The sequence below is a fragment of the Triticum aestivum genome, chromosome 2B (assembly GCF_018294505.1).
Source record: "Triticum aestivum cultivar Chinese Spring chromosome 2B, IWGSC CS RefSeq v2.1, whole genome shotgun sequence".
NCBI lineage: Eukaryota > Viridiplantae > Streptophyta > Magnoliopsida > Poales > Poaceae > Triticum > Triticum aestivum.
Window position 1 is genome coordinate 7,963,829 of NC_057798.1, and position 24,266 is coordinate 7,988,094.

Sequence of the window (24,266 nt, forward strand, 5' to 3'; positions counted from 1 at the left end):
CAGAGGCGGGCGCGGCTGCAGGCGCGCGTGCAGGGGGCGGCGCGGGCGCGGCTTGGAACGGCGGCGGCGAGGCAAGCGGAGCGAGGCTGGCGCGAGCGGGGCGAGGCGAGCGCACGAGCGGGCGCGCGGCTTGGAGCAGGCGGCGGCGAGGCGGGCGGGGCGAGGGTGAGGCGCGGCGGCTGCGGCTGCTCGCGGCGGCTGCAGGGCCGAGCGGGCGCGGCGCCGCGGCTCGCGGCAGCTTCGGCGGCGAGCGCAGCGTGACTGGGCGAGCGGCAAGCACGGCGCGAGGGCGGCTGCAGGCGCATGCGTGGGCACGTGGGCGAGGCGGACAGTTTGGGCTAGTCGCCGCGTTGGGCGCCTCCAGCAAGAAGCGAATATGCGTGTCCGTTTTTACATCCATCGCTACTTTAAACGGACGAAATCAAGACAAATCGGACGTTCATTTGGGGTCTTACGGTGGAGTTGGCCTTAATGCCTAAAAGCAGATGGCAAGTAGATGGCGGAACTTGGTCGATCCAAGAAAAACACCGTCTTGGACTCACCGGCGAGGCGAGGACGACGTACATTGCGCTCCTAAATAAAAACTTGGTCGATCCAAGGTCAGCACAATAACATTCCCCATCTTTCAAAGGTAACCATGGCAAACTGCATGCAGGTTTTATACTGTATTTCCCAAAAGTAGAAAGCAGCACAAACAAGCCTTAGTTGAGCCCCGTATTTATTCACACACTTCGAAGGTTTGATTTCATGAGGATTAATTACGTGCGTGCAGGCGTGAGACGCGCGGAAAGCGGCGTCTCCATCGACTTGATGAAACTGTTGAGCTCGGTCAGGTCGACGCCGTCGCAGCCCTCCGTCGGCGGCGCCCACTCGAACTCACGCACGAGCGCGGCCAAGAAGCACTTGATGTTCATCATGGCCAGACCCATGCCCGGGCAGAACCTATGCCCGCGCCGAATGGCATCATCCTGATCTCCTTGGTCCCCGGCAAAGGCCCGACGTCCTCCGCCTCGCCGCCGGGCATTAACCGCTCCGGCCGGAACTCGTCGGGGTCGGTCCACGTCTTCTCGTCCCTCCCGATGTCGCCCACTGTGAACTGCACGAACAAGTCGCTGGTCGTGGTTCCACCGGCGACTCGGAGCACCCGGCCGGCGGCGTCGGGCTGGACGTGGCGCTGGACGAAGGGCACCAGCGGGTGCATGCGGAGGCTCTCCAGCACCACGGCGTTCCGATACGGATCAGGCTCCTGCTGGACTTGGAGGAGCCGTCCACCTCGTTCCCGCCGTCGCCGTCTTTGACCTCGTCACGGAGCTTTCTCTGGACCTCCTGGTCGATGACGAGGTGGGCGAGGGTCCACTCGACGCATGCCACCACCGTCCGACACGAGGTTCACCAACTCGTCGTCCCTAACGGCGCGCCGGTCTGCACTGTCAGTGGCATCCTTGCTTCCACCGGGCACACGGAGGTCGACGAGCGAGTCCACGCACGGACGATGGCCCTGGATGTTGGAACCGCAGCCCTCTCTCACTCTCAGCTAGAGGTAGAAAAAGACACAAGCACAACAAATTCCGGGCCGACGCACACACGCCCTAATCTTCTTTATCTTTTTAATAATGGCTACATCGCTGGCTCTCACTACAAGCAGTACAAGGGGATGGAGTTTATACGGATGCACGCGCTACCCCGTACCCAACTCCTCCGGATCACACGGCCACGATCCGCATGTGCTGCCGCGCACAGGACGCGCTCCTACGCGCCCACGCGGCTGCACTCCAACATATCGCCATTCACCAAGCCTATCCCGTGAGCCTCGCTAACGACCTGAGCCAACTATCCATACGAGGCCCCGGATGCCGAGGTGAGGCGCGACGGGTGGAGCGTCTCCGCCGTGATGTTGCACCGGAAGGCACGCCAGAGCGGGCCGTGGGGCACGGATGCCAGGCTCTCGCCCCGTCCGCGGCTGTTCTCCAGGGCCACCAGGAAGGGCGCCAACGGGCGGTCTGAGAAGTTGTCGGCGAAATCACACCGCTGTCGTCGCCCCTCCCTCACGGAGCCGAGCAAACCTTATTGTAGTAGACAGTCGGGAAGTTGTTGTGCTACTACAATAAGGACCAACGCACCAAAAAGCAACCATCGCCGGTGAAGCCTTAGATCAGAATGATCAAACCAATAAACACCCAAACGAAGACCAGATCCAAACTGATCCACCGAAGACTGGCACCGACTGAATCAAGCGAGATCTGACGGAGACACACCTCCACACGCCCTCCGACGACGCTACACGCGCCATCAGGACAGAGATAGAACGTGGGAGACATTATTCCTTCTGAGGGACATTGTCGCCGCAACACAGCCCCAACCAAGACGCTCAATCTAATAAGAACGAGAACAGGGTCCCTCCCGCTGGCGGGGTCCGAGATCTCCCACACCTCCATGACCCAACGGCCATCGGAAATGGGGCGGACCGGCGGTGGCGCCGACAGAAGGAGAAGGAAAGACTAAGCTCTTTTCTTGTGGAGGAGGAAAGAGAAGCGTTTTTTTTCTTCAGGATAGTTATATATAGCAAATTAAAGCTACATGTACCCTTTTTTCTGAAAATAGGAAAACGTAGTTTTTGGATATAAAAATTTCTGAAATAATCATGCATGTATTACTATTTGCATATGAATTTCCAACAATAAACAGTATATTTATATATGTGGTGTAAACAAGAAAATCCAAATATATCAATCACTTTGTCGCTATGTTTGACCAAAAAATTATATTTTCTAGCAGACTACAAAAAATAACATTTTAAAAAACATTACATATAGGCATAGAAAACATATATGTCCGCACAGAAAAAAATAATTTATTATGAAACTCATAGATATCTTTTTGACACTTTTCTAGTAGCCCCGGAGCCAAAATGTTGATCTCCCTAAGATCACATGTACTACTTGCACCATTGTCATAGCATCTTTAGTAATTTATCTGTTCCATGAGATAGTGCACATAATTTTATTATGAAATAGAACTACATAAAATTTTGACCAATTTTATAGAGAAAAATATATAAGTCTACAATATCAAATAAATATAATTAAATACACAATGAGACATGTTTAAATTGTATTTATTTGGTATTTTATCAATAAATTCTCTCAAAATTCCCAGCGTTTGATTCTTGGAAAGACTATACACATTATATTATTAAAGGAAGGAGTATTATTGCTACTTAGTCCTCGATGATGACATTTCAAGGACACATCACGTCCATATATATAACTTCATAGGTAGCAGGGATGTAAAAATGTGTTGTCGTCTGTGACCTGTAAGAAACAAATCATCATCCTTTTCTATCTTGGATGTATGTCGGTCTCCTCTAGCTTATGATCTATGCAGATTTTTACCTGTCTACACTGAATATTAGAGCATCTCCAGCCATTGGAGGCCCCCAGGGCAATCGCCGGGCCAAAAATAGCACATCCTGGGGGGCAAAACATTTTCGCCGGATGAAGCGCGAGTACGTTTTCCCAGCCGTTGGTTCCCTCAGGACAATCATTAAGCAAAAAGTGATTGGGTGGGCCAAGAAATAGGACGCGTGGGGGAATAAGATTGGTTGTTGCTTTCGCGGGCGCCCCCAACAGCCCCCCAGCGCACTGGGTTTCGCCTAGATTTGCCGGCACTATTTTGAGGTCTTGGGACGCTTGGGGGGCACGGCTGAGCCGTGTTTTGCCCTTTTTACATTGCCGGCACAGAAAAAGTGGCCCGGGGGAGGGGGGGGGGCGCTTGGGGGCGCGGTTGGAGATGCTCTTATAACAAATTAGTTCTGGATTTGGTTGGCTGCATTGACTCCAAGCTTAGGGTACATATCCAGCTAGGAGTTTGTGCCTTACTATGGGCAATTTGAAATTGCCGCAATGGTTGTGTTTTTAACATAAGAAACTTTTCAAAAAAAGATGCAGTTTACCTTGCAAACTAATATCATTATGTGGTGCTCTCTACAAGAGGAATGAACGCCGCTATGTTCTGTAGTGCAACCGTTGGCAGGCGGTAGTACCGGATATTCAACCCTATTGGATGAGGATACAATAGTATGTTATGTGTATGAGTCATGTGATCCTGTTAGTGGCCGACTATGTTTAGCTTTTTTGGTTGTTTCTGGTATTGTTACAAATGTTTGTTATATTGCTCTAATAAAGATGGTAGTGTGCATTATACAACGCAGAGGCCATGAGTGATCCAAAAAATAACCATCCAATAACTTAAACATACTTTTAGGTTGGGTCCATACTATTCTTGGTGTTGGGTAGACGATGGATAAGGCGACTATTGTAGGCGTGGTTTTTTCTTAATCTTTGCAAGTCGAGTGGAGATACAAAGAGAGTTGACCTTTTCAAAGAAAGAAATAGAAAACTTAACCGATCCATCAGAATCATGCTAAAAATGGTTAGAACTAATATATTATTGGCTTGACCACTCACACTTAACAATTGACGACATTGATTTATGACATCTATGTTACTAACATTTCCTTCCATATTTGGTTTGGTTCTTTTCTTCTTATCTAGACTAGTGCCTTCAGTGTGCTGTATTATTTGCGCTTTATCAAGTGGGAGCAGGTGTGCTACGTTTTCTGTAAGGAGCGTGTAGTGCATGGGTATATAAACATCTAGCGTGTGTCTTCTACATTTCTCTAGGGACATCTGGTGCATGGGTATAATTTTACATATCTATACCTACTATTAAAGGGAATAGGCATTCTTGGTTTGGTTTAGTCCTTTTAGTTAAGTTTGAGTGCACACTAAAGTTTCATATTGTTGGCTCGTACACACACTAAGCGATCTGGGCAACGTACTTGTATATTGATGGGCCTTTTATTGGGCTTTCATAGAGACCGTGAAAAATAATTGGGTCAAAATAAATCAACATTGTGGAATTGAACACAGGACCTCCTGTCTAGCTCTTCGATGTAACAACCAACGACTTATGCGCCTTTTACATTTACTAATCCCCACTCGCTCTAAATATACGAGTGGTAGTCATCATGTCTAGGGCGAGCTAATTAAGCAAATGAGCTAACTAAAGGAAGGATTGTGGGCTTAAATAGAATATTTAAACGGGTGTGGCTAATTAAAGAAAGGATTATGGGTAAACTGGTGGAATAACTAAAAAAAATATTGTGGTCTTAATAAATTCTACATGAAGGATTTAAGGTAAAAAGGTGGGATAATTAAAAGGAAGGATTTGTAGGCTTCAATGTGTTGGGGCTACTAAATTAGAAAAGGAAGGATTTTATTCCTGACTAAAACGGGTGAGGACGTCATGGTAATTAATGAAAGGATTACACTTAAATGTCATTAAAAAGGATTATACTTAAATGGAATCAGTGGGAGATTATGCCCGGCAAAGAAAATATGAACACGGCTAAATTGCATCACATTATGCCCTCCGAACACCCCTCTCTCTCTCTCTCTCTCTCTCTCTCTCTCTCTGTGTGTGTGTGTGTGTGTGTGTGTGTGTGTGTGTGTGTCTTTATCGATACATCATCGTAATCATCATCCAAAATGGGTTCGGAGCTTTCAAATTTTGCTAACCAGTAAGTAGTGGTATGTATAACTACATGTGGAACCAACTCTATATGAAGCATGCAAATGTGGCCCAAAGATATATGGATTTGCTATCCTAGTTGTTTGACATCTAAGTCGGTTTCTGTTCAATGGAATGGTATTTTTTTTTACTGAACTAAGGTTCTATTTTCAGAATCTACTTTCACATACACAGTTCAATATGTCATACCCCCTTGCACTTCATAAAGGGCATATAAAATGCACAGAAAAACACCTTAATCACAATCCATAGCCATCCTGAAAGGAGAAAATTTGTTTCATTCAAAATTTTAAACATTAATATTAGGGAATTGTAGTAGTTAGAGTTATGTTTTTATGTTGGTTATTGGAGTTAAAAAAATTGCATTATGTATGAGTAACGGCAATATATTTAATCAACAAAGGAACATATATTTCTAATCTGCCACTAAATATCATTCAATTTTATAAATAAAAAAGAGATCCATGGGCACTAGCACCCAAGACATATTTTTATAGAAGAAGGCCACCCGGGTGAGGCACCAGAAATTCGCTCCCGACGGGATTTGAACCCTGGGCGCAGGCTACACCACTTTGTACCCTTGCGAGTAGGCTACTGCCAAGTTCTCAATATCGTTCAATTTGAAGATCCAGATCGATTTGTGCAAGTACAATAGTAATGAGAAGATCTTTTTTTTCGCGGGGAAGTAATGAGAAGATCTTGATTGGTGGCTGTTAACATCGTCGCAAAAAAACCTATATAGACAAAGCTACATTAAGAATATTCCAAAGTGGTACAACTATACATGCATATATGAATCTCGAACCGAACCACTTGGTTAGGTGGCTAATGGTGTAATCAGAAGGCTACTGAAAAGTGAACTAATGAGAAATGTTAGGTGAGTTAACTTAATGTCTAGCATGATCATGGACATCGATCATGAGGCTATATATCGGGATATATATCTTCACCGGAATTATCCATCCAACTACACCACTACAACTTTGCTTAGTGGAGTAGATTTGCGTACATACTATCGGCTTCTCATGTGTCGTTAGTCAAGTACGTTAATATAGAGAAATGCATGTAGAACATACCCATGGAGCTCGATTATTCACAACAATGGAGCTTCTTGGCCTTCTCTTGTGCCTCCTAGCCCGTAAATATCATTCATTAAAGAAAAATCTAAGCTCTATATGTACCGAGCCAAAATGACATTCTCTCTAGGGCTCTCATGACATTGTACGTCCTCATATAACTACTAAGCTTAGCGGTCGATGTCTGATGGTCGCATCATGCCTATAGAACTCAAGCATAGTTTTTGGTTGAGTCCCATGCTATTGTCGGTGTCTCGTAGTTGGTGAACAAGATGACTATTGTAGGCCTAGGCCTCTGGTTTTCATTCTCTTTGTCACCTGAATGCAAATCCCAGGAGATTTGGGCTTTTCAATAGAGAAAAGGAAAAAGGAAAAACGATCAACTACAATCATGCTAAAGATGATTAGGAGTGATATAATATTTGGCATGACCACTCACACCTAACAGTTGACGTCAATGATTTATCACATCAATAAACTACACTTACATCCTTCTTTCCCTTGGTTCCTTTTCTTTTCTAGGCTAGATAGGGTTGGTTTTATGCAGTGTGCTGTATTATTTGCACTTTATCAAGTGGAAGCAGGTGTGCTACATTTTTTAGGGAGAACGTGTGATGCATGGGTATAAAACTATACAGTACAAGCTACGTTTCTGGAGAGAACGTGTGGTGCATGGGCCTACATATAATTATTACATATATCTAGCTATATGTGTAACGACTCATAAGTAAAGCATGCAAAGTGGCCTAATAATGCTTTACAGTTTTGTTATCCTACTCGTCTGAGATTGCCTTATCAGGTTCTGCCTAAGTCGATTTCTAAAAAGGTGAACTATATTTTTTTTAGCTTTTTACTAAGCTCAAGTTGCACTTTTCAGAATTTACTTGTACATAAAAGGTTTATAAACGGAAACTAAAATGCACATCACATCACCTAAATCAAGAAACCGGTCCATAAAATGCTTGAAGGAGAAAAAAATTGATTCAAAATATCAACCAATATATTTATTTATATTTTTATGTTGGGAATGATAGAAGTTAGCATTCAGTCTTCTATTTTGGGGGTTAAAGAAGTCATCGTGTACATGTGTTGGTAATTTATTTATGTGTTTTGTTTACTCTCACAATAGATTTATTTGGGACAATTTTACCATATGTGAAGCAAATTTTCCGGTGTACATATGTAAGACTGAATCCATTCTTTTCTATCAAATCGATTTCGGAAAATGAACTATACTAATCCCTTGGATTTTCGTGTAATAATCATTCACCAATTGTTGTGAATGACTGATTTTCAATTCTTTCGACTTTAGGAGCAGGTCAGAAAGATTGAGAACACATGTTTCTAGATTATCCCTAAAATTGTACATGATTGGAGGCTACGGCGAGGGAAACTTTTACCCAACATGGATGGCAGCATGATTTAAGGATTTGCCCCCTCCGCTTTAGGCATTATACGGACTCTACATGTTTCATTCTAATTCGCCTTTTTATTTTTATTTTGTGTGAGAGGATCTTATTTGGCTGTGTGCATCTTAGTTATGCAAAGGCCGGGTGTAATGCTTAAATCTTTTAAGTAATAAAGCACCCCTTTTCGAAAAAGATTATCCCTAAATATGCAGCATTCAGTCTAAATATGGAGATTCGTTCCCGGTACCATGAAATAACTATTTCTAAGTTATTACTTAACCACCTAGGCTACAATTAGGCCCATTTTGAAATGGTAGAATCAAACATCTTTGAATATATAACAAGTTTATTTTCTCGATTCTGGTTTTTCCGGAAGGGACCAAAGACCAGTTTCCAGAAAATCTAAGAATTTTTTTGAACTTTTTCCCCAAAATTTCAAATGAATTTCGAACACAAAAAACTTTAGATTGAAATAATATTACATCAAACCATAAATGTACACGAAGGGCTTTCTGTTCAAGTGGCCAACGCACCTTGCTTTTTTCGAAGTATCACAGGTTCGAGCCGCCCTTCCGCGCATCATCAGGTAGTTGGTAAAATGGGGACTCTCTACGCGGGGCATACGTTGCGCATGTAACCACCATGCGGGGCATACCATCGCTATTTGACATTAGTAAGACGTTTGAATTCAAATAAATTGAAAATAAGGTACCAATCCCAACAGGTATTGTAAAGGCCGGTTTTTGAAAATCTCGGCCGAGGAAAAAAAAACTTGATCTATAACAAAACCATCCACATACAACAGGTGGCTAGTAGCTAGTCTGGCATAATAAAACAAAATTTTGAAAATCAATTTCATTGTAGAGGGCTATCAACGTACGTGAACGAGGTGAACTTGACACTCGATGAACAATCATCAGTTGATGAAATGCAATCTAGTGTCAAGCTGCCTCGTTCACACAACAAGAATTGATGGACCTGATGCAACAACAGAAGCTCACCATCGTCTGCCGACACGGCTATTTAAGCGTGCCTCGTGCGGCGAGGCGGGACTAAACACAGCCTTTGTATGCCCACCTGTCAGTTTTTGCCGAGTTTTCTAGGGACGCAACTCAGTAAAGTGTGACCCATAGGATTCTAATTTCAGAAAATAAAAAATAGAAAATGTTTGCCGAGTCTCGTACAGAAGCAACTCGGCAAAGTTGTGACCCCTGGAATTCCCATTTAAATAAATCAAAAGAGAAAATGTTTGCCGAGTATCAGTTAGCCGAAACTCGGCAAAGAAAGACTATCGTCACGGCTCTGTTGCCTGCTCTACAGCAGGGCCCGCCAGTCAGACTTTGCCGAGTTATGTTTGTCGGGAACTCGGCGAACTTGAGATTATGCTGAGTTTATTTGTTTGCTGAGTCGATTTTTGTTGGAACTAGGAAAAGTATGGAGTTTTTCGAGTTGTTTTTCACTACCGAGTTAAATCAAACTCGACCGATATAAACTTTGCCGAGCTCCCGATAGAATGAACATGGCAGAGTTTTGAAACTCAATACAAAATCAGATTCTAGTAGTGGCGTGGTTTGTCCGCCCCTGGTCCACCAAGCTCATTCTTCAGTTTAATGCTTCACACAGGGCATCTCTAGTAGACACTGTAAAAGTTTAACCTTTAAAACATGTATACAGGGCGTCTAAAACTGGTTTTACGGGCTGAAAACAGTCATGACAGAATAGATACACTAAACTGGCCCTTAAAAGAGCGTCTCCGCCGCCCATCCGCTCTCCGCCGCAATCCCGCGCACCACCACCCCTACCAGCGCTGCCCACGCACCGCCGCCACGAGCTGGCGCCTCGGGAGGAGTTCGGGGCTGCTCCCCGAGTGCGCGAGCCCGGCCCCAGGATCGCATCCTCCGGCCCGCCATGGCCGCACGCACACGCGAGCCCGGCCCCAGGATCGCATCCGCCCGCCCACCATGGCCGCACGCACACGCGAGCCCGGCCCCAGGCCCGCATCCCGTTCCTCTTCCTCGCGTCGAGCGCGAACGGGATCAGCCATGGCAGCACGCATGGGCTGGATCTTTTTGCAGTGCAGAATTTTGTTGGAGCTGGGAGAAATCGGCTGCTGGAAACGGGTGGTACAGACGGCGGCGCGCGTGGAGAGGGCGGCGGAATCTTTCAGTTCGTGGCGTGTATACCATCCTCGGGCGTGTTGAAGTATGGGTCGGAGGCTCGCGTTTTCGGTGGCCCTTAAAATGTTTAAAGGTCCGTGGAGTTTTACCGCGTCTGTTCTGAATAAAAATGGTCTGAAACCATAAACCCATCAAAATTTTACAGGTTTGGCCTTTTTAAGAAGTCTGCTAGAGATACTCTAAGCCTGGTACAATCAGCTATTCTAAACACCTAGACTGGGAGAGACTTCCACGGCAGCTCGAACTGGCCTTATCAGCAGTTCAGCACTCGATAAGAAAAGCTAGCTACTCTTAAAAAGTGGTCTAATTAACGAGAAGTGTTATAGATGCATGTCATTGCTATTATTTTGTGGGAGTATGATTAGTGTAGTAGATATGCATCTGTCTATACTTGGATGATTAGAAGGACTGTGTTATCCTCAGTCCACCAGGATTCAAGTACAGAGTACTAGATTTGTCTGAGTCAATTGCAAGAAATCACCACATTTGCAGCTAGGTTTGCAGGAAACCACCAACTCGTCAATCGGTTGCAGAAAACACCGGAAAATTTTTAAGTCGTTGCAAAAAACACTGATCGGATGATTTGGCCTGTTTAATCATTTTCTTACAGGTGGGGCCAGATTGTAAGGAATTGACTTAGCAAAAAAAATAACACATACACCCCTAGATCTAAAAAACAAAAGCAATCAAACCCTCCCCATGGAACACATACGCCCTATCCACTACGCGCCCGCCGCCGCGCTGCTGCCATCCGTCCGGCACGGTGGTGCCCAGGCCGGGATGCCGGCACGGCGGCTCAGGTCTCCCGCTGCCGCCGCCCTCACAGCCGGAACAGCCGCAATGCCGCCGCTGGCGGCGGCCGCTTTGCTCCGCATTCTCCAATCAGGAGGAGGAAGCCGCCGCGCGCCCTCGCAGCTGACCGCGCCGCCGCCGCCGGAAGCCCACCCGCGCCACGCCCTCGCAGCTGACCGCGCCGCCGCCGCTGGAAGCCCACCCGCCGCCCTCTCTCCATGGCGTGGACGCCCTGAGCCGCCGTGCACTGCTCCTACCTGAGCTTCTAATGTGGACGGCGCCGGAGGGGCCTCTGGTTCGAGCTCGTCCTCCTTCGTGGAGGAGGGCGACGGAAACAACTTGTCCAGCAGGTGGACTCAGCTCGTCGCCTGCTTCCCCTCCACCCCCACCCTTGACCACGTCGGAGGAGGGTGTTGCTGAAGGAAATATGCCCTAGAGGCAATAATAAAGTTATTATTTATTTCCTTATTTCATGATAAATGTTTATTATTCATGCTAGAATTGTATTAACCGGAAACATAATACATGTGTGAATACATAGACAAACAGAGTGTCACTAGTATGCCTCTACTTGACTAGCTCGTTAATTAGAGATGGTTATGTTTTCTAACCATAGACATGAGTTGTCATTTGATTAACGGGATCACATCATTAGGAGAATGATGTGATTGACTTGACCCATTCTGTTAGCTTAGCACTTGATCGTTTAGTATTCTGCTATTGCTTTCTTCATGACTCATACATGTTCCTATGACTATGAGATTATGCAACTCCCGTTTACCAGAGAAACACTTTGTGTGCTACCAAACGTCACAACGCAACTGGGTGATTATAAAGGTGCTCTACAGGTGTCTCCGAAGGTATTTGTTGGGTTGGCGTATTTCGAGATTAGGATTTGTCACTCCGATTGTCGGAGAGGTATCTCTGGGCCCACTCGGTAATGCACATCACTATAAGCCTTGCAAGCGTTGTAACTAATGAGTTAGTTGCGGGATGATGTATTACGGAACGAGTAAAGAGACTTGCCGGTAACGAGATTGAACTAGGTATTGAGATACCGACGATCGAATCTCAGGCAAGTAACATACCGATGACAAAGGGAACAACGTATGTTGTTATGCGGTTTGACCGATAAAGATCTCCGTAGAATATGTGGGAGCTTATATGAGCATCCAGGTTCTGCTATTGGTTATTGACCGGAGACGTGTCTCGGTCATGTCTACATAGTTCTTGAACCCGTAGGGTCCGCACGCTTAAAGTTAGATGATGGTTATATTATGAGTTTATGTGTTTTGATGTACCGAAGGAGTTCGGAGTCCCGGATGAGATTAGGAACATGACGAGGAGTCTCGAAATGGTCGAGATGTAAAGATTGATATATTGGACGACTATACTCGGACATCGGAAAGGTTCTGAGTGATTCGGGTATTTATCGGAGTACCGGAGAGTTACGGAAATTCGCCGGGGAGAAGTATTGGGCCTTATTGGGCCATACGGGAATAGAGGAGAGAGGCCAAAAGGAAGGAGGCGCGCACCCCCCCCCCCCTCCCCCCCTCTGGTCCGAATTGGACAAGGGGTGCAGCCCCCTTTTGCTGCTCCCTCTCCCCCTCTTTCCTTCTCTCCTACTCCAACAAGGAAAGGAGGAGTCCTACTCCCGGTGGGAGTAGGACTCCCCCCTTGGCGCGCCCTCCTCCTAGGCCGGCCGCCTCCCCCCTTGCTCCTTTATATACGGGGGCAGGGGGCACCTCTAGACACAACAATTGATCATTGATTTCCTAACCGTGTGCGGTGCCCCCCTCCATCATATTCCACCTCGATAATATCGTAGCGGTGCTTAGGCGAACCCTGCGTCGGTAGAACATCATCATTGTCACCATGCCGTCGTGCTGACGGAACTCTCCCTCAAAGCTCGGCTGGATCGGAGTTCGAGTGACGTCATCGAGCTGAACGTGTGCTGAACTCGGAAGTGCCGTACGTTCGGTACTTGATTGGTCGAATCGTGAAGACGTGCGACTACATCAACCGCGTTGTGCTAACGCTTCCGCTTTCGGTCTATGAGGGTACGTGGACAACACTCTCCCCTCTCGTTGCTATGCATCACCATGATCTTGCGTGCGCGTAGGAATTTTTTTTGAAATTACTACGTTCCCCAACAGTTGCTCCTCCGCCTCGGCTCCCGGCGCGTGCTCCACGACGCCGACCCGGCCGCCATTGTTGCTGCAGCACCGGCAGGCCAACGCCTCGAAAACGAGCGCACCCCAGCTGCCTCCTCGTCATTTGTCGTGGCCGTAGCCGTCTCCGACGCTGACGAGGGCATCGCTGTACCAGACGGCAGGGCCAGTTCTTCGTGGTTGTCAAGGGCGGGGGTCTGATTGCGTTTTTTGTAAATATCTAGGGGGGTGTGCTAATTTTTGTCCAGTTAAGCTCCTACAATCCGGCCCCACTTGTCAGGAAGTGATCAAATGGGCCAAATCATTCGATCAGTGCTTTCTGCAAAGAGTTTAGTGAAATCGCAGTGTTTTTTGCAACGGATTACCGACTTGATGGTTTTCCGCAAACCTAGCCGCAAATGTGGTAGTTTTCTGCAATTGACTCGATTTGACATTGGTGTTCCTTTTTTTTGGATTTATTACATGTCCTCCGATGACATGTGTCCAGCAGATAAGATGTTCCCGTCGATTACGAAGGCGTCTATGACCTTTGTTAATCTCAAAATAATGTGCCTGCTTAATCTTTTGAAGGCGCTTATAGGGATAGAGTCTGCGTGCATGCGGGTGACTGTACTCTGTTAAAAAAAAATTAGAGTGCACCAGTAGTATAATAGAAACGAGACATGCATGTATATATTCCAACAGATTGCTGCTAGAGATTGATCATTCACGTGGAGCTAGGTAGCAGCAATGGAGCTCCTCGCCCTTCTCCTGTGCCTCCTAGCCGTGCCCGTGATGGCTTTTCTGCGCAGCTACAACAGGCGAGCGCGCGCTGAGGCGACCGTCCACTTCGTCAGCGACCCCGCCGTCGCCCACCGAGCGCTCATCGAGAACGCCGATGACTTGTCGAGCCGTCCGGCGGCGATCTTCCCCGTCTTCCTTGCTTCACTGCGCGACGGCCGACGGAACGACAACATGACCACGGCGAGCTACGGCCCGCACTGGCGGGCGCTCCGGTGCAACCTCGCCTCCGGCATCCTCCACCCCTCGCGCCTCGCTTCTCTCGCCCCGTTGCTGCAGGAGGCCGCCGAGACCCTCGTCGGCGGCCTATCCACCCGAGGTGAGATTGAGAAGGCCGCCGGACTGCGGGTCCGCGGGCCCGTCACCGCCGCGGCATTCGCGCTGTCCACGCGCCTGTGCTTTGGTGACAGCGTCGATGACGCCCACAGGCACGCCATGGGGAGGGTGACGCGGGACTCCATGCTCGCCATTGGGGAGCTAAGCCCCAGGTTCGACGGCTCCATGTTGTCCAAGCTCGTCAACTGGAGGGCGCTTGGCCGTATCTCCGCTCTGCTTGGCCGGCAGGCCGAACTGTACCGCCCCCTGATCGCGGCCGCCGCGGCACGGAAGCAGTCCCATTCTGGGCTTTGCGGTGGTGTTTTCCAGCCATACGTGGACTCGCTGCTCGATCTCCGCGTTCCCGCCGACGACGGCGATGCCCGGCGCGCGCTCCGGGAGACCGAGCTGGTCGGGCTCTTGTTCGAGTTCCTCGGCGCAGGCACAGGGTCGGTGGTGACCTGCGCCGAGTGGGCCCTCGCCCACCTCATCGACCAGCCGGAGGTCCAGGACAAGCTGCGCCGCGAGATCAATGACGACGCAGATGCCGGCGGCAAGAGCCTGCGCACGGGCATGCCGTACCTGAACGCCGTGGTGCTGGAGAGCCTCCGCATGCACCCACCGGTGCCGATCATCTTGCGAGCCGCCCACGGCGAGGGCGCCAGGGCAGTTGGTGGCGCCGCCACCGTGTCCGTGCCAGCCAGCGGCTTGAGAGTGATGTTCAACCTAGGCCACATTGGACGAGACAGGAAGATGTGGGCCGACCCCGGCGAGTTCCGGCCAGAGCGGTTCCTTGCCGGAGGGGAGGCGGAGGACGTCGGGCCGACGCCGGGGTCCAAGGAGATAAGGATGATGCCGTTCGGTGCGGGGAGCAGGCACTGCCCTGGCGTGGGCATGGGGATGATGCTCATCAAGTGCTTCCTCGCCGCGCTTGTCCGCGAGTTCGAGTGGGCGCCGGACTGCAGCGGCCGCGTCGACATGACGGAGCTCGACGGCTTCCTAAAGATGATGAAGAAGCCACTCTCAGCGCGTGTCAAGCAACACGCTTAATCTTTTGATGAACTTGAGTTTGTAATAACATTAATCTCAATAAACCTGAGTGTATTTTTCTGTTTGTCCATCTACTATTTCATGCATCCTCAAACGAAAACAATCAGTATGTGGAGAAAATGGTACTATATGCCGAGTGTTTTTTTTCCACAGGTACTCGATAGATAAGGTCTTTGCCAAGTGTAAAAAAACCTCTGCCGAGTGAAAAAAAAAACTCGGCAAAGGCAAATAGGTGCTTTAATTTACCGTGTGTTGGGCTCGGCAAACACATGGAAAGCACAAGACACAAGACACAAACAATAGAAATGCATAAAAATGCGTGTGCTCATTTTACAAGTGAACGACCCAGGTTCTTTGATGAGTGTTTATTATAAGACACTTCGCAAAACAATTAAAAAGCAATAAAATTATAAAATACATGTGTTCATTTGAATTTTTAAGAGCAACCTTCAGAAATGTAATTTATAGCTGATTCAAGAAATGGAATAGAAAACGGAATAAAAAGACAAGAAAGAAAGAAAAAGGAAAACGGAATAGGAAACTAAAATGAAAATGAAAATGAAAAAGTTAAAAGAAATAAAAACCCAGAAGAAAAAACAAATAAAAGGAGAAAAAAACTGATTCAAGAAGGTTCTGCTACCTTGCCAAAACTGATGAAAAAAACATAATGGTACGTGTCATGACGCTATCCCGTGATCTATGCGCCAAATGGCAATTCCTATTGGCGACTCATAGGGCCGGTGCGCCAGCTCAAATTTGGGTCGGTCGACGTTCGATTAATGCCCCTTTAACCATCAGATTCAAAACACTTTTCATCCCTGGCACACCTTTCCTTTCTTTTTCCCCACTGCAAATCATGCGAGCACACACAGCGGGCGCGAAAGCCATGGACGAGCGACCTGACCCGCCAGATCTCCGCCTCTCCGCCGATTCGCCGTCGTCACACGCCTTCCTTGCCTCGTCGTCATTCCATCACCACCACCATGGATGCAGCTCTATCAAACTTCGGTTCCAGCAACCCGCGCTGCCCACTGTAGCACAGCGTTTCCACCTTTGGATTGCCGCCACCGCCGACCTGCACCACCGGATTCAAGCGAAAAACACATCTCAACAAAAAAAGAACTCCAGTCGTCAGTTCCAGCAAAGCCAAAAACTGGTTCCAGCAAAAAAAATAGCAATTTCCAGCAAAATGGCCTGAGCAACTAGCAAACTCAGTAAATCGCTTGAAGCTAAAAATTTACACGATTCCAGCACAAAATGCGTCGCCGCCGCCAAGTCGTAACAAATAATCTCAAGCAACAAAAAACTCCGGAAGTTGCCACCGTAGCAAAATCATTTGCCGGTTCTAGCAAAAATGCTTCGAGGCTGCCTAGTCACAGCAAATAATCTCAAGCAACCAAAATCTCCAGAAGTCGCCGCCGCAGCAAAATCATTTGCCGGTTCCAGCAAAAATTAATATAGTTCCAGCAAAAATGTGTCATCTCCGCCGATCGCAACAAAATATCTTGACAGTGCCAGCAAAAACTCTTACCGGTTTCAGCAAAAATTGTCGCCGGTCCCCGCAAAAATGATCTCGCACCGTCTGGTTCCAGAACCGGTCGAAAAGTGCTTGCAGCTTCTCGCCTCGCCGGTCCCAGCTCCTCTGCCAGCCGGTTGCAACACGCATCCAACATCCCCTCCATGGCCGTCGCATCTCTTGTGCTTGGCTTGCATCAATGGCAGCCCCGGGGCACCGCGCCCCCGTTCTTGGCTCCGCAACAACGACGGGACGGCATCGTGGCTGCAACCCTTGATTGGTGCGAGCAGCGACAGCCCCTAACGGCGGCGCCCCTCTGGTGGGTGCTCTCTCGCGCAGCAGAAAAAATTGGCAGCCATGGCGAGATCAGCGAGCTTGGGGAAAAAAGAAGCGGTGCATGAAGAAAAAGTAGGAAAACGAGGGGATAACTAACTGGTGGTTGTGCTTGCGCAGAAGAAGATAAGGAAGGGGAGCGGGCGGTTCGTGCAGGGAATCTCTATACTACTTAAAAAGAACATAAGGTTCTCATTTCACCTTTCTTCCCACCATTTCTTCGTCCAACCTTCCTTGCATAATAATAAATCAACTTAATTTACTTACCTTCTGAACCAGTTCCACTTTAATTTACTTACCAAACTTCGGATAAAAAAAGATAATTCATGGGCAGAATTTGATGATCATTTATTTACATAATCGCATTATTATAAATAGGTAAATCATAAGCCGATGTATTAGAAGATTTATATCTCATTGCGACGCACGGACATTATTCTAGTAAAAAAGAAAGGGAGCGGCCAGTGCGTGCGAGTCCCTATATGCGTGAGCGGTGCGAGACCGGCCAAAACGTTAGCCGGTCGTCCGGCCGGAAACGTTTCCCATTCCTATTTGCCGGCCCCGGGCAGCAAACTGTTAAGAAGGAAATGCCCGCAGCGGAGCCTACTACACGGTTCGCGTGGTTGTTTCGTTCGCTGTTATTTCTTCCGTTGGTATTTTTTTTTCTTCCACGTTTTGGTTTCCTCCTATTTTCTTTTCTGGTTTTGTTTCTGTTTTACGTTTTCCTTTTTGGGTTTTGGTTCGGTTTTTCTTATTGTTCCCATTTATTTTTTCTTTTTTCTATGTACTATAGAAATGTTCACCGCATATTAAAAGAAATGTTCAGCATATATTACAGAATACTTTTCAGTGTATATTACACAAATGTACAATGTGTATTAGAAAATTGTTCAACATATATTAGAAAATCTTCAATGCGGATTCAAAAATTGTTCAACGCATATATTCATATTTTCTCAAAAATGTTCATCGTATATTAAGAAAACGTTCAACGTACTTTTACAAAATGTTCAATGTGTACTTTTCGAACAATTTCAAAAGAAGTTTGATACATAAACTATAGCGCCACGAATCTATCACTAGAACTCACCAGTTCTATCGATTAGTTGCTCTCGTCCACGAGAGGTAGGTCGCGAGTTCTCCCTTGCACAAAACTTAGTGGGAATTTCCTTTTTGCACGCCTCTAGATTGATGGCTTGAAATGGGCCGGCCCATTCGCGACTACCTTCAACGAAGACTCAACAATTTGCCGCCCTCAGCCGGCAAATAAGAGCTCTCGCGCCTCTCTCTCTCTCTCTCTCTCTCTCTCTCTCTCTCTCTCTCTCTCTCTCTCTGCAAGGCAAGGCCTGGTTGTGCACAGCATGACTCCACTGGAATTTTCTATTCCTCACTCGCTGCATGAAATAGTATTTTTTTTTTCTTGTGTAAAACAGCACCCTTGTGTGCTTCTAGGCCGGCCAATGTATCTCGATTATGGAAAGGTTTTAGCAGTATTTTTCTGTGTTCTATCTGTCGGTCTAATGTGCTTTCTTTTGTTTTAAAATTTTCTTAATTTATTTTTTATTGTCATTTCTTTTCCCTTTTCTGTTTGTTTTGTTTCCGTTCTTTCTCCTTCACCGTTTTCCGTTTTTTCCTTTTTTTTCTCTTCACCGTTCTCTTAATCGTTCTAGATGAAACTAGTTAGAATTAAACTGTATGCATAGGACGGCTCTGCACTAGTGGACGCGTGGCTGCGTGAACTGATGAGTAGTTCCCTTAATCGTGCTGGATGAAATTGGTTAGAATTACCGGGAGGTTCGCTATCTGAAAAAACTATCATACAAGTCGGTTTATGCCTAACTCAAACATAGTAGCACACACGTCCTCCTCCCTTGTATCGTATGTACCCACTATATACCGCGCGCGCAGGACATTACCCTATATATACGGTAATGTGAAGGTAGAGATATATCCTCTCATTTCAGAATGTGAGGATATGTGAAATCATGCATGAATGAAGCATCGCATGGGTTAAGAAAAGAGTGTGCATTTTCAAGGGAGCGAGGCAGCCAGCTTGCATGCAACGCGGCACTTGTCATTTGTGGCGTCCTTTTCCTTTGAGCAACGCTTGAAGCATTCCATGTCTTGGTCGATGGCTTTCTTATCGGCAGGTGTGGCCATGGTGTGGCCTTGTCGACCATGGTGGCGCACGCGGCGTCCTTCTTCTCGTCCGTGCCACAGAGCTTGGAGTACTCACTGAGGCAAGTGGGAGGAGCCTTCTCTCCCCCCCGGCCACCGACACGGATGATGCCACCGCCGCCACAACGAGTGTGACGATGAGCAGGGGGCTGACAACGCTAGCCTTTCGCTTGGCGGCCATCATATCTTGTAGTCCATTTCTCTTTGTGACAGACGATCGATGAATGCTGGTGTTAATCGAGATGTGTGTGTGTATATATATATATATATATAGGCGAAGGCAATGGCCATGATCTGGTGATGTGGTTGTGAGGCCATGAGCCATTAGAGCTCCGTACATGCCAAATTTTTTGCATGCATTTCTATAAGATCGACCCGCCAAAACGCCCACCCGCACGACGACCGAGCTCCAAATTTCCTTTTAGGGACCGAGCTCCAATTTTAGCACTAAAGACATGCATATATATGTGAGGTGTGGATTTTCTACGTACTTATGTCTTTTATATAAGAAAAAGACTTGGGTGATTTTCTATAGACGGAAATTAAGCACCAGTGTCGTTGTTATATTGAGCTCACTAGTCTTCTCCCACATCAACACACCCTTCTTTCCCGACTGAGACCGCCCCCCGGTCATGAACCCATGTGAGACGCTAGCTCCTCCTCTCTTGGATGAGACATCCTATTCCGTGCATTGGCGCTCACCCTTTTACGTGTATATGAAAAATGTTTCTCACCCATATGAAAAAATGTCAATCCTGTATTAAAGAACTGCTGTCAAAATTTTAAAATGATTTTCACGTATTCGAAAATATGTGAATTGGATACTTGAGGTATGGCAATTGTATAGCCAAGAAATGGTCATCACATATTTTTCAGTTTTCATAGTTAAGAGGTAATAACATTGGTGGTGCCTAAACTTGCCATCAACGTTCACTTTGATGCCTAAACTTGAAAAATACATCGAACTGGTTCTATAACTTGACAGTATTGTTCAAATACGGTTCGAATCACGTCTAGATATGTATGTATTGCTGACTAGACATGTCAGCGTGACGTGGGGCCCACTTGCAGTGTCGGGACAGACTGACAAAAAGAGTTTGCGTGTCAATGACCATCGGGTCCCACCTGTCAGTGCACAACTGAAATAAACAAAAAAGTTGCAAGGCCGAGTTTCGAACACGCGACTTGCACACCCCAAAGGACATGCGCCAACCAACTACCTAATGTTAGTTTGATATCTTTTATGCACTGTAACATTTTATATATGCGATACAATCGTGGAGTTAAATGGGGTGGAGTTAGTGCACCCATTTCCCACATGTTAGGTGTTTTTCTTATTTTCGAAATTACAAAATATTCAGGTAGTATATTAAGTGTTCATGCTTTTAGGAAATGTATTTCTAGCTGTAAAAAATGTTCACGTGTTTTAATAAAGTGTATGTGTTTGTCAAAAGATATATTTTCGAATAAAAATAACTTTTTAAATATGTGTGAAAAAATAAACAATGGCCTAGTGTTCCTCCAGGGTTTTATACATTCTTATATTTAAATTTTTAAAAATTAAACTACACATACATTTGTCTAGTTAAAAGCATTTTAATTACATGACTTTTTAATAATACATAAATATTTTTGAAATAAAATGTTTATGGATATTATTTCTAAGACAAGAAGACTCTAGCTTTATTTTTTGTTTACAAATACAATAATCCACATAAGATTTAGAATTACTATAACCGAAAAAGAAACTCACACGTTGAAGGGTCACGTAAAAAAATAAAAAGAACTAATAGTTTTAAATAAAGGATTACGTGATATTTTTTTAATTTTTTTTTGCGGAAAAACTTTCAATCTATTCATCTTCAATCATGGCAGTACAACGAATACCAGAAATAAAAATTACATCCAGATTCGTAGACCACCTAGCGACGACTACAAGCACCAAAGCGAGCCGAAGGCGCGCCCCCGTCATCGCCCCTCCATCGCCGGAGCCGGGCATAACTTGTTGTAGTAGACAGTCGGAAAGTCGTCGTGCTAAGGCCGCATAGGACCAGCACACCAGAACAGCAACCGCCGCCGATGAAAAATAACGTAGATCGGAAGGATCCAAACCGAAGACACACGAACGTAGACGAACAACGACGAGATCCGAGCAAATCCATAAAAGATAGATCTGCCAGAGACACACCTCCACACGCCCACCAACGATGCTAGACGCACCGCCGGAACGGGGGCTAGGCGGGGAGACCTTTATTCAATCTTCAGGGAGCCGCCGCCGTCTCGCCTTCCTGAGTAGGACACAAACCCTAACAAGATTGAAAAAAACGACTAAAATGGATTACGTGATATATTTTTTAAACATGAAGATTTTGAGAATTATATTAACATTTCGAAAATGTATAACTTTTAAAATTTGCACAATTATTTTATTACATATGTGAATCCTTACAAATATTATGAAACCATTTTATTAACCATTTTGTATTATTTTAATTTTGTGAATATGTAAAATTTCATTAACATTTTTTGAGGGGTCATTAACATTTATTCAATATTGTGACAATAGTTTGAATATTTTTCTAAAAAACAAAAAATAACTAGCATGGAAAATTGGAATTGCCGTCTAATTAGCTAGATAAAGGTTAGCGATGCATAATAGTCAACTAACTATTCGTGGTGAAGTGGTTTGCGCTGGTCCTTCATAGCTCACAGGTGGCCTGTTCAAATCCAAGCGTCGTACATTTTTATTTATTTTGGTTGTGCACTAACTGGTAGGACCCGATGGTCATTTAGGCACACTCTATCCATGTTAGTCTGTCCAGGCACTGCAAGTGGGCCCCGTGTCATGCTGGCATGTCTATTCAACAATACATACTATCTGGATGTGATTTGCATCATATTTAAACCATACCGTCAAGTTATAGAACCAGTTCGGTGTATTTTTCAAGTTTAGGCACCAAAGTGAACGTCGATGACAAGTTTAGGCACCACCAGTGTTATTACCTCTTTAATTAAAACTGTTCATTGCCTAAGAAATTGTTCAGGTTTGCATGCATAAAAATATTCAAAAGGAAACGAACATCTAAAAATTGATAAGAAATGAAAAGCGGAAATGAAAACATGTTTGGTGTATTTTAAAAATGTTCGTAATATTTTTTTTAACGTTCATCACGTGTTAAAAATAACATGGAAAAAGAAAATATGGTGCAATAGTAAAGAATGAAAAACAAAAGGGTAAAGGAGAAAAACAACAAATAACCAAGTGGAAAAGGAGAGAAAACAAAAAAAAGTTTAAGGGAGCACAAAATAACCGACGCACATCGTTCAGTGCGCAACTGCCGGGTGCCCGACATAACTATTCAATGCTCCATGCGCGGAATATAATTCTTCATGTCGGATGGCTTACTCGATGCGAGCCCCTCAGTGACCTGCGCGATGGATACTCCAAAATCACCAACTAACGGTAACCCTTGCAAAGGTCACACCCATCTTCCTAGGCGCTGACAAGTGGTGCACTGCATGTGCGTCACTTGTCACAACATGGGTTTTTTCTTTTCTTTTCTGTAGTTCCATCTATTCCAAAAATATATATCTCAATTGTGTGTCCAAATTCCTAACCCTTTTCATCATTGGATTTCTCGCGCCAAGATCTTCATATCTAGATCCCATGTTAATAGGTTTTGATGGAAAAGTTCAAATAAACCCAGAGAAATAAAATCGAAAAACAAATCTCTGCTTCCACAAGAAACAAAAATCCTATAAAACCGAAAAACCCAGCAACCAAATAAAGTAGAGCCAGGAAGCATGGTTGCGATTTTTCACTTTTTTCCCTTTTTGAGAAGCTCAAATGTTTTTTCTCTGAGAAGCACATCACGGAAGCAAATCTCTGCTTCCAAGAAAAGCAAAACTGTACTTCGCGTGGAAGCAGAAAAACAATTCCTCTCCGACAATCATAACTGTGCGTCTCGCGAAAGCAAATCTCTGCCTCTCATGAAAGAACACATTTTTTTCCTTTTCAAGGAGCACAGATGTACTTCAAGAAATATGTGCTTTCACAAGAAGCAATTTGTGCTTCCTTTGAAAGCCTAGATTTTTTTCCCAAGAAGCACACATATGCTTTGAGAAAAATACAAAAAGAAACAGGCAAAAACTAAAAAGCCAAAAAACCATTTAAAATCCAAAAAATACGTACAAATAAAAATAAAATTAAGAGGAAGCGCTCGGCACGCGACATGTGGTGACAGCTGGATGCACTCGCATTCCAAGAAAGTGACCCTTGCGAATGCGCAAAACACAAAACGGACCATTGGGGAAGCCCCGCAAGGGGTAATCCTTGGATAGTTGCTCTCTGGATAATCACCGAACATGCAGCCCCCCTCCCCCACCCTCCTCTGCGCATGATTTCGGCCGGGCCCCTATTTTTTTCTTCTTCTTTCATTGTTTTTTCCTTTTACTTATTTTTTTACTTTGAGAATTGTTCATGAATCTCCAAATCGAAAAAAATGAGAGGTTTCAAAACAATAATTTCAAAAACTGTTCTTGAATTTGCAATATGTTCATAAAATAAAAACTATTGATGAAGAATTTCATAAAATGTTCATGATTCAAACAATGTTGACTTCAAAAAATATGAAAATGTTCACAATTTTTTTAAAAAAATTCTTGGATATCTAAAAAGTTCATCAATTCAGAAAATATTGGCTAATTCAAAATTTGTTCATGAATTCCAAAAAAGTTGTTACATTTCGAAAATTTCACCTTATTTATAAAAATCTGCATCGAGTAAAAAAATGTTCAGGGAGTTTCAAAAAATGTTCCTGAATTTTTATAAAATATTTGGGGATTCGAAAATTTAAAGATTTAAGAAAATGTTCAAG

The 24,266-nt window shown here is 45.4% G+C and overlaps 1 protein-coding gene, 1 long non-coding RNA gene and 1 pseudogene across 2 annotated transcripts; 1 reads left to right on the top strand and 2 right to left on the bottom strand.

Annotated features, from left to right (window-relative positions):
* Nucleotides 1-758: 758 nt before the first annotated feature.
* On the bottom strand, nucleotides 759-2,290 carry LOC123038713 (cytochrome P450 89A2-like; annotated as a pseudogene).
* Nucleotides 2,291-13,938: 11,648 nt separating this feature from the next.
* LOC123039889 (cytochrome P450 89A2-like) lies at nucleotides 13,939-15,574 on the top strand. The gene has a single exon (XM_044462877.1). The coding sequence runs from the start codon at nucleotides 13,947-13,949 to the stop codon at nucleotides 15,360-15,362; it is 1,416 nt and encodes a 471-aa protein (XP_044318812.1). The 5' UTR covers nucleotides 13,939-13,946; the 3' UTR covers nucleotides 15,363-15,574.
* A 215-nt stretch (nucleotides 15,575-15,789) lies between these two features.
* LOC123039891 (uncharacterized) lies at nucleotides 15,790-17,551 on the bottom strand. The gene is made up of 2 exons (XR_006418005.1): nucleotides 16,894-17,551; nucleotides 15,790-16,437 (listed from the first exon to the last, which is right to left on the bottom strand). It is a non-coding gene; the product is annotated as an uncharacterized lncRNA (long non-coding RNA).
* Nucleotides 17,552-24,266: the final 6,715 nt, after the last annotated feature.

What these genes read in the sequence shown, in the direction of transcription:
- LOC123039889 (XM_044462877.1), top strand. Translation starts at nt 13,947, where the DNA reads ATGGAGCTCCTCGCCCTTCTCCTGTGCCTCCTAGCCGTGCCCGTGATG.